At 39.6% G+C, this 14,333-nt stretch overlaps 2 protein-coding genes across 2 annotated transcripts; one reads left to right on the top strand and one right to left on the bottom strand.

Annotated features, from left to right (window-relative positions):
* Positions 1-322: 322 nt before the first annotated feature.
* On the bottom strand, positions 323-5,409 carry spata18 (spermatogenesis associated 18). The gene is made up of 12 exons (XM_030727878.1): positions 4,935-5,409; positions 3,739-3,844; positions 3,550-3,665; positions 3,349-3,467; positions 3,125-3,220; positions 2,907-3,041; positions 2,589-2,820; positions 2,312-2,470; positions 2,042-2,217; positions 1,703-1,826; positions 1,507-1,581; positions 323-1,233 (listed from the first exon to the last, which is right to left on the bottom strand). Exons 1-12 carry the CDS (start codon positions 5,019-5,021, stop codon positions 1,177-1,179), a joined length of 1,482 nt encoding a protein of 493 aa, XP_030583738.1. The 5' UTR covers positions 5,022-5,409; the 3' UTR covers positions 323-1,176.
* Positions 5,410-6,036: 627 nt separating this feature from the next.
* sgcb (sarcoglycan, beta (dystrophin-associated glycoprotein)) lies at positions 6,037-10,574 on the top strand. The gene is made up of 6 exons (XM_030727879.1): positions 6,037-6,172; positions 7,142-7,351; positions 7,440-7,625; positions 7,747-7,938; positions 9,135-9,263; positions 9,347-10,574. The coding sequence occupies exons 1-6, from the start codon at positions 6,158-6,160 to the stop codon at positions 9,545-9,547; spliced, it is 933 nt and encodes a 310-aa protein (XP_030583739.1). The 5' UTR covers positions 6,037-6,157; the 3' UTR covers positions 9,548-10,574.
* The last annotated feature ends 3,759 nt before the right edge of the window (positions 10,575-14,333 follow it).

Genomic DNA, 14,333 nt, shown 5'->3' on the forward strand with positions numbered 1-14,333 from the left:
GCTGTTTTGGTGGGGATTTCTGTTCTGTGTTATTTTGGGGTTTACTTTTACCAATAAAGGTGCCCTTTCCTCTCCACCACCTTTATGCAACTTCATATTATGATTGCAGATGTTTTGATTCTTTGGTTTTTGGATGGACTGAATCCAAACTTAAGTTACACTTTTTTGCCACTTGGCTCTCTTGAATTTGATGGAGTAACAGCGCCCTCTATTGTTCAAACAGAGTAGTAGGTAAAAATGAAGTACACCACAAAATAGGAAACAGTTTGAAGTTGTAGTAAACTGCACATCAGTCATTTATTTAAAAAAAAATGATATAAGGCACAATTGAAGGATATATTTATCTGACAATGCAAACCAAATCATAATAAAATAAAAATGTCATAATTCTCCTTCAAGTCATTAGAGGGCAAATTAAGTCCAGCAGTATCTGAGTCAGTGATGATAAAGAGATAAAGCTAAATGATGACAAGACATACATTGTTGCACTGAATACATCTGGATACTGCCCCAAATAGCTGCCTCCTGGCCCTACTCTTGATCACAGTAGCAAACTATTCTTACTGGAAAAATCTCATAGCCAACTTATCTGAGAGGTTGGTCTGGTATTACATATGTACATGAAACAACAGGACCAAAAATATCAAAAATATATATGAAAAGAATAACAACAACACAGCATCCAAGAAACACCAAAAACACTGACCAAAAGTTTGTCACTCAAGTAGTGGAGGATGTTAAATTAGCACTGATCACTAGCACCGTAACATATGTTCCACAGCAGCTCACAACACAACCCACCACTGAAATGTTGACTGATAGGGCTGCGTGTTGATTATTGTCCCTAATTTTTAGCACCAATAAAGTGCTAGTGTGCAGGTCTTCTTTCCCCCTGAAACATGTGCTTCCTTTAAGTTCCTCAATATCACTGAAATACTGTTAGTATCTAATCAATAATTAATAGAGTTAATACAGTATACTAAGAAAATTGTTCATTTATATACTAAGCTAATTTTGTTCCATCTATATCATCCTATATGTGCTGTAAAACTTCATTCCAACAATGCAAACAGCCTTTGGCTGGTAAGGTAATGAAGGATTTTATTGCTTTATTTGGTAGAAGCATAGAAGCATCCATGTGCTTTACTTGAGACTTTCAGCACATTGGGCCAAATGTCACAGGTGGCTAGCTCTAAGACGTCCGGGAGACAGGCTTCTTCTGCTGTTAAATGCCTAAAACAGACAACGATGATGATTATACTTACAGTATTTGAGTAAATTAAAGCTTACACAAATCCAATCAAATGAAAGTAAAGTATCCTGAAATACAAACCCTCAGAGCCATGGGTATGCATGCATGTCGTTAGGTGCAAAAAGTGAAAAAATTCATGAGTAGCTGAGTTATGTTATACCCAGGAAAAGAAAATTATCCCCTTAGTGACCAAAACCCCCAAGATATGCTTTTCTTGCTGTGTGGTTGGACTATTTAATATTATAGTGACTTACAAGGCTGTGAGTTGGGCTGAGAGAGCGAGAGCGCACAGGGCTGATACTCCTGCTTCTGCTGCGGCTTCGACTCCACTGCAAAAACAGAAAAACCACCAGCATGCACATGAGCTTTGTATGGATTTTCATGTCCTGACATAGCCTGTAAAACAGCATCCAGTAATTATGATATATTTAAACATTATAAAACCAATACCAGAGCACCACTTCTAGTCACGGCCTCGCCCTTCACTATTACAGTGTTTTTTTCCATTAAGGCTGGCCAAACATGGTACATCACCAGAGGAGCAGTGAACTCAGAGTCATAGCTGCGCCGGTACCTGTTAGAGAGAGAGAGACAGGGAAGAGCTAGGAGTGTGCATCTGAGTGTTGTGGGTGACATCTACTGGTAGAGGCTTCCAGTGGCATGCTGCAGTTCAGGGAGTGATGTTCTGCAATGCTTGCAGCACGGAATGTATGTTACTTAAAAGTATCCCTTAAAAAATTACTAAATGGCTTCTGGATGCACAAAAACATCCCTGCTCACAGGACTGACTTGATATCATTGTATAGTTCTCCATCACTGGCAAAGGCCAAGTCCAGTGGAGGGTCCAGTGTCTGCATGGTGAAGGCCACCTTGCATGTCTCTCTGATCAAGGAACTGATGAGGACGAAGTCCACCTCTGGCGGGAAGGAGATCCGAGGGTTTACATTCATAGCACTGATGGCGTCCTGCAGAGATGAAATACAGTCATGTGCTCATGTTTTCCTCAGAAACATTTTGTTTATAAATGTTGCACATCAACCATGAGACACATCATCCTACATTAATGCTGGCCTGAACATCATAAAGGTCCAGGTTCCTGACGATGTAGTCCACAGCTGCATCTTCTAGACTTTCTGGCCCAAAGTGAGATGTGGACAGTGTCTTTCTGACTCTTAGCCTGAACTGACGGTAAGCCAGTTTTGCTGTCTTGAAAGATTCCTACAACAGGAAAACATGATTAAAAAAATATATATATATCTCTGTATAAGTCACCCCTGACAGCAGGACAAATGATCAGCTCTGTGTACACACGGCTCTAAAATAGTTACAGCCATACCACAACTGCAATAAAAATGATTCTCTGGACCATCTCCAAGTCAGGAATGTAGCGTCGAAGCAGGGCCTGGGCATTCAGACGCTCCACAACATACAGGTCACTGAAGCGCGATACGAGGCGGGCGTGGCGGGAGGAGTTAGTGAGCTGGGCTCTGGTGGGTGACTCGCTCCTCCCGGGGCTGGAAGAGCGGCTGTGCCTGGACAAAGGGCTTGGAGAACGACTCCTCACCAACCTGAGAGGCAGAAAAAAACTATCACATGAATTATTTAAGACACTGTACGGTGTCAGTGTGTGAGCATGTGATGTTTGTGTGCGTACCTTTCTTGCAGCATGACCTTCTCTGTGTTCAGGTAAGACACTTCGTCTCTCAACAAGCGGATCTGCCGCTCGTAGTCGTCGAGCGTTTCCAGCTTCCTTTTGTAAATCTCTACCTGCTCTTGTGCGGATCTCAAGCTGAAACACGGATGCGCTTCACATTAACAGAAAAAACACATACACTGCATTTTTAAAACAAGTAAATTATCTGCACCACCTACTCAGCTTTCAGCTGGAATATTTCATCCTCAGTGGCCAGAAGATTCGTAGCTGATTTGCTCTTTGTCTCATCCAGGTCCTTCTGAGCATCAAGCAGCCTGTTTAAACAGATCAGTACTTCTGTTCACGCATTTTTTTTCCCAACTATCCAAAACATAGTTAAATATGAGTCATGAAAGCTGAAGTATGAAACTCTGGCTGGTTTTTATGTATGAATCAGACTCACTCAGCTCTGACTGACTCTAGCTGTAGCTGAGTGGAGCACAGCTGAGTCTCCAGCTTCTGCATGTCATTCTCATGGGAAGCAGAGAGCTCCCTGATCTTTCTGTCCTTCTCCACTGAATCCTAACAGTAACAAATGATGATGATACAGTAGAAACACGGAATGGTTGAACACTCTGATAAATTTAGTGATTGATTGAGTCACCTGGATGAGCTGTAGGCTTGTGTCTTCACTGACTGTGGGCCTCGCCATTGAGAAACAGGTTCCAAGCCACGGCAGCAGTCGTGTTTTCAGAGTGTCTACTCCGGCATAGTGTCCTCCTGATTAGTGACAAGATATTTTAAGAATACATGCTCAAAAAAATAAACATAAATAAATGGATAAAGCCTATACCTTCTGCAGCTGTGAGGTTAAGGATGGCAAATAGCTGGCCCTGGATCTTGGCAGTGAGTTCAATCAGCTCACAACATCTGTTCAGATTCTGGTCACAGGAAATCACCTATGAAGGTTAAAAAAAAAAATAAGGCCAATTCAGGATCACTGATTAAATTAGCATGTATGTACTCAGCAGGCACAGAGAGAAATCAGCCAATGCATCTGAATCCAGGACTTTCTTGCTGTGAAGCAACAGTGTATACAACAGTGTACAAATAAAGCAAAGTAGCCTAAAGACTGTTGTGTAAATGTAAAGTATAACCAGCAAATAAGTCTTGCAACTCCACGACTATTTTTAAAACATCATGTTATTTTGAGAGAAGTAACAAATAAATCACAAAACTAGAGTTTTAAGCCTTTAAAGAAAGCTTTCTCCTGTGGAAGTCATACTTCTACTACCATCGATGCTGTTGGAGTTTTCTCCCACAGATTTCAGATTTCTCTGGCTTCACTTTTCAGGACAGAAGGCTGCAGCCATGATTTATTCAGAATTTAGCCAAGCTCGAAATAGCCCAGCAAAAAAAAAAAAATTGCAATAAAAAATGCTTTATGCCATGTACCAACTTTTGTGTCTTTCTTTTTAGCTGTTCAAATAAAGTAAACGTAGATTAAGTAAAATAACTGCTGTGTTAATTTATAGTAAGCTAACCAGCAGGTAATGTCTACATTTGAAGTTGCTGCCTCTACAGGAAGTAAGGGGAAGTGAATCATCTCAACGTGAAGCAAATATCTCTGGAAGTCCAACAGTAGCCATGGCGACTAGCGTCCATACCAACCAGACTCCGCCGGGAAATCAATGTAATCTGAACAAATGAATTCCTTTGCTGTGATGTTTTTAAAAGTTTGAAGCTTTTCAAAAATCTGCCTGGAACAGTTTTATCCATAACAATAATGATAAAGGGGGGAAAAACAAAATAAAATGAAAAACACAGAATAAAAATCAGAGTAGACAAGAGTAAACAAAGCTATTTGTCATGTCCTGAAGACGAGCATGCAGATATTACATCTGAAACCCTTTGGCTAAAACTTTCAAGTGTGTACAAATATAAATTATTGATTCAGAGGCTAGTGATCGTGGAAATAGGCCTGGCTAAGGGCACGGATGAAGTGGTGTGGTCAGATTTAGGTCAATCATGACTTATTGATGAACTTACATGGTAGTCTTTGTGCCAGCTCTCGAGCTTGTCCTGTAAGACGCTGAATGAAGATGTGTTGGTCAATCTCCTTAAAGTGTCAGCCATGTCGGGCCACAAACCTCAGGAGGTCTTAAAATGCACCAGGAGGAAGACTGCAGCAGCAGCAGCAGCAGCAGACGGGCGGGGGTCCGTCCTAACGGGGAGAGTAGTAAAAATTCCTGGACTGGTCGCTTCCTCCACCTGCGACGCGGATGCCAAGCGACGCCTTCAGTTGTGGCAACCAAATGAGGAGACGACGGAACCAACGAAACCACGCAGGGTTTTAAATAAATTACTTTTGTCTCACTCAGGCCTCTGCAGGCTGCGCTGGCCCCAGATGTAAATACGATTGTAATGTCATACTGTTAAACGAAACCGACGCCGGTGGAGTTAAATAACCCCCTTTGGGTCAGGTGCTGCTGACGTTTCCGCTTGAGTTGATTCAAATCGGATTATATGATAATATGACATGCTAAATTAAAAGTGCAGTTCGTTATGTTACTTAAAATGAGATGATTTTTTTTCAATCAGTGCAATAAATTTATGTAAATCTATGTCATCCTAAATAAGTCTTTTTGTGTGCATGATCACAATTGTGTCACAATTTTTGTACGATAGCAACAACGACTAAAAGTAGACTACTACAGATAAAAACAGTATATATTATTATTAGTAATAATTTTTTTCTGTGTAATATAATTGCTGTTGTTTCTATTGTTGTTGCTATTATTATTAGCAGGAGCAGTAGTGGTAGTAATATTATTATTGTGTTTATATTTTATTGTCTGTATTAGCTTGTAGATATTATTATTATTATTATTATTATTATTATTATTATTATTATTATTATTATTATTATTAACTTTAATATTAACCGCGTTTGAAAGAGGGGCCAGTGTTGGCAGAGCAACTATGGAAAATATGAATGAATACTTCTATTTTAGGATCTTTCTGTCATTGGCTGGTTGAGTTTGGAATGGACCATCTTTCAACGTCATCGATTTTTTTTAAAGGATTTATTAATTTATTGAACATTTATAGATATTGTTCGAGTTTTTCTTGACGTAGACCTTTTTGTCATTGTCAATTCATAGCCAAGTATCATTCAGTCAGCAGCTCAAACTTAACCATCATGTTTTCCCCTTCAGCTGTAAAAAGTGGTTTGCTCCGATCGCTCCGCAGGCAGAAGAGGGAGGGTCAACATGGCGTCCGAACAGGTCCGTTATGTTCTGTATTTATTGTTATTCCTGCGTTTTTCTCAGCTTATATTGCAATTCAATGAACAGATCACTGATATATGTTTTAAAATAATGCAAAAATATAAACTGGATGAATTAACATTAACGTACTGGGCTTTTGTCTTTTGGAATAGGAGTATCAGTGTCACAGAAAACATTATATAGGCCCCCGTTATTATGGGTAACGAAAACGTTATATGGGAATTAAAATATTATTATTCCACCAGACCTGCTGTTTGTCAACGGATTAATTACACTACTATGAAGAGAGTACAACTGTATCTATATAATATTGGGACAGCAGAGGTTATTTCCATTTTGCTGCCAAAATGAGTGCAGTTTATTTTTAGTTATTGCCACAGACAGGCTGTCGGGGGCATTTAACAGACGCATTCCGGTAAAGAGAGCACTGAAAACAGCGAGGAACTAAAAACTTTGACTATTTTAACAAAAGGAGAAAGTTGTGTCGACTTAAACAAGCAGGAAAGTTCAGAAAACACAATTGTTTTTGCATAAATATGAGATTATGGATAAACAAATCTCAGTAAGTCAGTCTTTCTGGGTGTAGTGTGTTATAAGTCTATCAAATTAGTCTTATGAATGGATAATCTAAAATACAATCTGGACTCCTAACAATACTGTGTAATTACATTGTAAAAAGAGAAACATTGTCTTCAATTAATTAATTAAAAAGTACTTATAGTGTAATTTGTGTCTCCATTATCCTTTTTCTACTGTACCTACATTTTAAAGTATCTACCTTTAGAAACAGCGGGTATTTTTAGATACTTAAAATTATCCTCTAAATTTAGAAGAAATTTGTAGTAAATGTGGGGCTGTTACACCTGTATTAGGTATTCTTAAGTGCAACCAATTTAATAAATGATTCTTTATGGTCCTGCTAAAGCTACAAGTGTTATGCCTCAGAGGTTGTTTTCTGGCTTCTAGGAGAGCTCCAACGGGCCAGTGAAGAAGTCCATGCGAGAAAAGGCCATAGAAAGACGCAGCATCAACAAGGAGCACAACAGTAACTTCAAAGCAGGCTATGTACCCATAGAGGAAGAGCGTCTTCATAAGACAGGCCTAAGAGGACGCAAGGGAAACATGGCTATTTGCATCATCATCCTCCTCTTCCTCCTTGCCTTAATTAATCTAATTGTGAGTACCTAAAACAGCAATATTTGTCTGTGTGTCGCTTTCTTTAGTGTGTGATCAGTATAGTTTGGTGCATGCTGCCCCCTTACAGATCACACTGGTTATATGGACAGTGATCCGCATCGGTCCGAATGGGTGCGACAGTATGGAGTTCCATGAGTCTGGCCTGCTGCGCTTCAAGCAGAAAGCAGACATGGGTATTGTCCACCCGCTGCACAAGAGCACAGTAGGAGGCCGTAAAGACCAGGACCTGGTCATTGTTGGTAACAACAACCCGGTGAGGAGCACAGTTTGTATTACAGAGCACAGTAAAAGCTGAGTATTAATAAAAAGAAAAGAAAAACCCATTATGTGCAGACATTTAGAGCTCTCTGCTTTTATTTCACATGTTGCTCTAGGTAGTCTTCCAGCAAGGCACTACGAAGCTGAGCGTAGAAAAGGACAAGACCTCAATTGTCAGTGACGTTGGCATATCCTTCACGGACCCTCGGACACAGACCACATTCTTCAGCACCGACTTTGAAAACCACGAGTTCCATCTTCCCAAAGGAGTCAAAGTCCTCAGTGTTAAAAAGGCTTCCACAGAAAGGGTGTGTACATTTGCTAATAACTGACCAGTGGGTACGAGAACAAAGTAGTTCATTAATCATGTCAGTTTTTTATAATCTGTGCAAAACATTAACTACAAATCCATTAAGGTAAAGTGAAACAACATATTTGCAAAGCATGGAAAAGTCCCCATGAAAGATGCTGAGTGTAGGTAGAAGAAAGGCTCCTTTAACACTGCAGAGACTGAAGTCGTTTTCACACATGTACTGCAGATCAGAACATCTACAGACGTCACATCGTGCACACGGTCCAGATTACAATGGAGTATTCTAATGAAATATATTTAAATCTGAAAAACTTGAAAGTCTGTGGAGGGATGTAAAGTTTACAGTTCAGCGCGACCCCAGTTTAAGAGAACCTGAGAGAACCTGACAAAAAAAGCAGGCGTCCAAAGCTGATATACACAATTTCAAGAAGATTTAAAAAAAAAAAAAAAAGAGCTGTAATTCCAAGCAGTGGTGCTTTCCTGAGGATTCAGACTAAATAACCATATACAAAGATACCCTTATTACATATTTGTGATGCAGCATGCAAATAACGACTCAAGTCCAAAGTTTTTCTAAAATTTCCAGACTTATAGATTAAAATGCAAAAAAAAAAAAAAAAAAAAACAGATTTCATTTATCTTTGTTTATTTTAACTTGAAGATGTCAAACTACAAGAAACTGTTGATCGATCACATTGAACACAGCAGGATCGCCACAAGCCAAAGACAGAAAAGTTGCCAGCAATCACAGAGGGGGCAGATTTCAATGGCTGACTGTCCAGGTTGCACCCCTAAGGGTGTGTGGCTGTGCTGACCCCGGGCAACACAGTGTGCTGTTTATTTGCAGAGGATGAATCAGAAACTGTTCATACATTCCATTTTCAGACATACAGTAGTTTTGAGCGATATTTGCGGACAGTGAATTAATATAAAATATGCTGGAAATATTGGAAAATCTGGTTGTTCTTCATTGCGTCATTGCCGGACTGTTTTTCTACACAGCCATTATTGTTGGGCTGCATCTGTGACCTGCTTTTCCCATGCTGCTTCATATTTAATAAGCAGAGGTAGAAACAATCTTCAAAACTTTCTTTCATGCCATAATTTTTTATTTTATTTATTTTTTTGTTCACAGTCTTATGTTGCTCCTCACAGCACTGGTAAACCTCATATTATCGCTCTGATTTTTAGATCACCAGCAGTGCAGCATCTGACCTGAACATTAAAGGAGATTCAGCTATCATTCGCGGTAATGAGGGGGTCAACATCATGGGCCGGACCATCGAGTTCAAAATGGGTGGAAACATTGAGCTCAGGGCTGTGAGTATGGAACATCTCCTACAGTAAAGCTGATGGAGACAAGAGCCAGAAGGTGGATAAGTAATGGTGATTTATCTTTGCAGGAGAACAGCATCGTGCTCAATGGATCAGTTATGTTCAATGCCACGCGTATTCCAAACTCTGCGGGAGATCTGTATTTCAACGAAGGCCATGAGAGGTACAAGCTCTGCATGTGTGAAGATGGGACTCTGTTCCGTGTGCGGGTCAAATTTACCAACATGGGTTGCCAGACTTCAGATAACCCATGTAAGAAGGCTCATTAGGACTGGAATCTGCTGTTACATCTCACTACAGTCAGTCCACACTGAAATCAGATAAACCACTTTCAAATTTTTGATAGTGTATAACTACAAAATACGGGACACTCGTAATGGCTTGGACATAATATCTCCACGAGTCATGTGTCAAATTCTGTGTTTCTTATTATGTTTGCCACTTGGCCAAAGATTAAAAACTGTAATATTTTATTCTGCAGATTTGCCAACTTGAGATGATACTAGTCCACATTACTCCTATACAGTATTTAAGAGGATTATCATGGTTTACACTCCCCATTTGTTGTGATGAGGAACTACAATGTTTATTTTTTTGGCTTACCGTCCAGTATTAATAATATATAGACTCTGTAGGCGGCTTGTGTGAGATCCCATTTGCCGTTTCATTATATCTGGCAGCTGTGTGATATTTTCTCTGACATGTTAACTGATGTGTAAGACACTACATGACTGTAACGAACTGTAATTAATGAGAAATTGTTATATATGAAACATTTTAAGCTATCCAGTGATGCTAAAGCAGCGTAGGTTTCTTTCTGCATATCTTGAGCTGTTCATGCACGTGCCAATGGATATACAAGGGAAGATATATCATCAGATATATATAATATTTTAATTTTGTTGCAAAAGCTTTTTTTACAGCAGAAAAATAGAATATCAGAAGAGATTGTGCACTACATTCTGCTACAGATTAATGCAAATGCTGAGAGTTTAAATCATCAGCTACTTTGGCTGCAGCCTATATGGGGTGGTTTGAATTTTGTGCAATATAATATATAATATTGAACTTTGCTTTGGATTGTCCTGTCTGTTGTTCAACATTACCGATGTTGACAACATCTGTAGTCGTTCTCAGAGCACAGACTCGATGCCTGTTGTGAAAGAACAGTTTGTTTGATCGATTAAATGGAGAACAGAAAAAAAAATCAACTACTGCAACCAGCCTTATTTGAATATTTCTCAAACATTTCATTGGTATGTTTGTTTCAATAAAGAATTGTGTTGCTATCTGAAATGTCTTATCATTGTTTCAGTAAATGCTCCCATGGTCATTTAAAACCATAAAAGTATGCTGCGCCTCTTTATGCAGGTTTATTATCTAATAGAATGTGAAGCTGGAAGGCTTGGTCCCCGCCATAAACTTACAGGATCGCAGTAAGACAGTACTGTGACAGTAAGGCATTAACTGGATATGTAAATGATTGAATGAATCACAGCATGGCATCTTTGGGCAGGGATGTGTTAAGCTAGACGCAGCAAAATATGCTTCAGACTTTGATCAGGACTTGCTTGGGACAGCCGAAGTTGAGCTCTCTGGGTGTAAAGAGTCACAAGTTTTCCTGCCAGTTTGGTGAAGAGTGGACGCACAGGTGAGTTTTCAGTTAATTTACTGTGTTTTCATGTACACGTTTGACCCTCTGGGGTCCAACCAGTCACTGGTGATGGCCCTAACCCTAATCCTACATTTTGGAGAAAGGGAAAACAAACTTTTTTGGGGGGAAAATATGTAAATACTTTTTTGATGCATGTCCATTAGATTATTATCTTTGTTCCCTCAGTGCCAAGATTAAGGAGAACTATTTTCCAGAAAATGTAAACTTACACATTCTGAGTGCATAGCGTTAAGGTTGGGCTCATCACCTGTGATGGCTTAGACCTCTGAGTGTTAATGTAATAGCTTAATTTTTTTTTTTTTTTTTTTAGGGGGGTTAAACTTATCCTTAAATTATTACAAAATAACTTTTCTTATTTTACTGACATTTTACAATCTGCACTCTCAGGCTAGGTTGCGATGGCAGTACCACAGGGGCCATTTTTGGCTGCTGTGCTGCTCCTTGTGTCTTCGCTTCCTCTCTGCTCCTCTTCCTCGCCTGCCTGCCCACAATCCTGCACCTGTGGGAGAGCTGCCCTGTTGAACTGTTCCTCAGCCGGCCTTTCCTCGGTCCCCCAACACATCCGGGACTCTGTCACTGAGCTGGACTTGTCTCATAACCTCCTAAAATCTGTAACGCTCCACCGGCCACATCATAACCTCAGGAGAGTGTGGCTGGGAAACAACAGTATTCCACACTTGTCAGTCTGCATCGGGAGAAACCTTGACGGTCAGTATCTCAGAGATACATATCGCTCAGGACCTTGGAATAGGCGGAGATGTGTCTCTTGGGCCCCCACCCTGCAGCTGCTATCTGTTGAGAGGAATCAGCTCGAGCAACTCCCAGAGGGTGAGTCAGAGTTATATAGTTATAAAAATGCAGTATAGCACAAATAGATCATGTGCTTTACATACAAGCAGCAGTTTAATGATGTACTTCATTTTTGTTGTGACAAATTAAAGGAAAACCCAATACAAAGCTTCTTAGCAATGACATAAAATGCACCTGCTTGCTATTGATTCACCAGGTATCAGCAACTCTGCTAGAGGGATAAAACACCATTACTTTTATTTCTATTGTATCATTTGGGGTTTTAATGATGGCAGTGGAGCACGCTGTGTGGAACACTGTTGGTCCAAAATTGGTAGGTGTTTAGCTGGGTTAAGATTTTATTCATCTTAGTTACTTAAGAACTTTCATACTCATCTCATGCCCCATGGATGAGATCCTGGAAGAGATCACTCCCATCAGGACAGAAAAGTTTTATTATTAGATAATACATCTGTACTGATTTACAGTGAACCTTCCCTGTCGAGGCAAGCATGCAAAATACCTCTCCCAGAATAAGAAACCACTCTGTAGAGTCAAGGATTAAAGTTTTTACTATAATGTGTCAACCGATCTATGCCTATAATGATCCATCACAACTGTAACATTTCCCGCAAAAATGTAACGCAATCTAAGTATAAAGGGAAGTCAAATATGCTCAAACAAAGTAAAATGACCTCAAAAACTGTTTTTCGTTACAGTGCTTTGGTAAATTCTGTAGGTGCTTTCCAATTCTGTTGAATACACAAATATCGTACAAAAAGCTGCAGATTTTAATAATCTTATGTGGATTATTATCAGGTGGTATAAAAACTTACTTTAACTTTCAGTGTGAAACTTCTCATACAAGTCTCAATAATATCCAAAAAAGCAAAAAAAAAATAATCAAACTTTGGGTCCTTTTTATTAAGGGCGTTCAAAGCGTTAATCATCTTGTAACTACCTAGAGATGTTTTGGCTTCCAGGCTGCTATGAGGCAATTTGATCACATTAATTATTTGTGAACATGACTTCATTTGTGCATGGGTTATTAAAGATTGTACATTGTACAACAGTGATGTTGCACATTCCATGAAGGCACACCTTTAATTTCAATATGAAGTGTCATTGAGAAATGTCTATGAGTCACACCAGAAAGATTGGTCCACCTCACAGCCATGTTCAGGTGGGTGCACCCCGTAATCCATAGTGTAATAAATCTCTGACCTGTATGCACTTCTGTTACTTTTTTTTTCCTTTTATTTCATATAAACAAATCCTCCCACTGATAGGCTTTATCTTTGGTACTTTGGTCCAGGCAGAAATGATTAAACCACAGCAGATAGCAACACTGTACAGTCACTACCCAGTCACTATTTTTACTGACATTTCTCAAAGAAAGCTGGAAACAAAACATGCAATGCCACTTTTTCCTGGGCATCATCGTGTTTCTCCTCTTTCTGCTTGGTTGAACATGTGAGTGTTTCAAAGGAAAGCATTCACTATAGGTCTTTTAAAGGAATGTGTAGACAGCCCATTTACTTGGCAAGAGCTCTGTTGACAGTCATAGACCTGGTCCTGTTTGGTATTCAGATCACAAAACCTTCAGTGCCTCCCTAATGAAGCACAGATCCACAGTGCTTTGCTTCAGCCCAGCAGTCTCAGGGAGATTGTCTCTACTAAAGAGGAGGAGCCAGCAGAAAATGCCCCCAATTAGACATATTGTTCACTGTGAAATCATAACAGACAATTTGATTTTGTTTTTCATTGATGAGCTGCACACTGATTGATGCTTGTATTTCATGTTATATAATCTCAGCCCTGATAATACTGCAGACCTGCAAGCAAACTGACTTCATAGCTCAAAATGATCAGTTACAAATCATACTGAACAACAGCCGGACAGGACTGAGAGGACAAGCGCCAGACAAACCTGTTATTCCCACTGAAAACCTGCAAGACTGAATAAATTCCTTGCTTCTTCTGAGCCACCCCATAGTGGTTATCTCTAATTACAACTCTTATTTTCTGTTATACAGGGCTGGAGGGTATTAAATCTTTGCAGGTTCTGCACCTCTCTTTCAACAGGATCTCAACTCTACAACCAGGAGACCTTAGCCACCTTCAACAGCTGAAAGAGCTACACTTACAACATAACCTCATCACAAGTCTCCATCCACAGATGTTCCAGGATTTAGCCCAGCTCAAGGTAAGAATTTTTTTTTGTTTGTTTATTTATTTTTGGTTTTTCTTGCTTTTTAGGGCTTTTTGTATCAATACAGGTGATTGTTTTTCAGCTATTTGTTCATTTTGCTCCTTCAAAATCTAACTTATCTAACACCTTAAAGCCTCCTCTAATTAAAAGATAATGCAAATATCTACCAGTCAAACTCATTAGCTGTGTCTAAATATTATGTCACCCTCAAAGGTTCTAGATCTGAGCTTCAACATGTTGACCAGCCTCCATCCTTTAATGTACCTCACTCTGCACAACATTGGAACAGACGTTAGGCTTCTTGGAAACAGGTGGCGGTGTGACTGCAGGATGCACAGCTTAAGAAGGCGGATGGCCTTTGATAGGAACAGAGGCCTGC

This window comes from Archocentrus centrarchus, chromosome 4 (assembly GCF_007364275.1).
Source record: "Archocentrus centrarchus isolate MPI-CPG fArcCen1 chromosome 4, fArcCen1, whole genome shotgun sequence".
Classification (NCBI taxonomy): Eukaryota; Metazoa; Chordata; class Actinopteri; order Cichliformes; family Cichlidae; genus Archocentrus; species Archocentrus centrarchus.

Bases quoted from the DNA above. Each gene is read 5' to 3' on its own strand.
- spata18 (XM_030727878.1), bottom strand. From the start codon at position 5,021: ATGGCTGACACTTTAAGGAGATTGACCAACACATCTTCATTCAGCGTC. The intron at 3,468-3,549 runs GTGACTCAATCA...TGTTACTGTTAG, and splicing joins CAAGCCTACAGCTCATCCAG to GATTCAGTGGAGAAGGACAG. The intron at 3,042-3,124 runs GTAGGTGGTGCA...TCCGTGTTTCAG, and splicing joins ATATTCCAGCTGAAAGCTGA to CTTGAGATCCGCACAAGAGC.
- sgcb (XM_030727879.1), top strand. The intron at 7,352-7,439 runs GTGAGTACCTAA...GCCCCCTTACAG, and splicing joins TTGCCTTAATTAATCTAATT to ATCACACTGGTTATATGGAC. The intron at 7,626-7,746 runs GTGAGGAGCACA...ATGTTGCTCTAG, and splicing joins TTGTTGGTAACAACAACCCG to GTAGTCTTCCAGCAAGGCAC.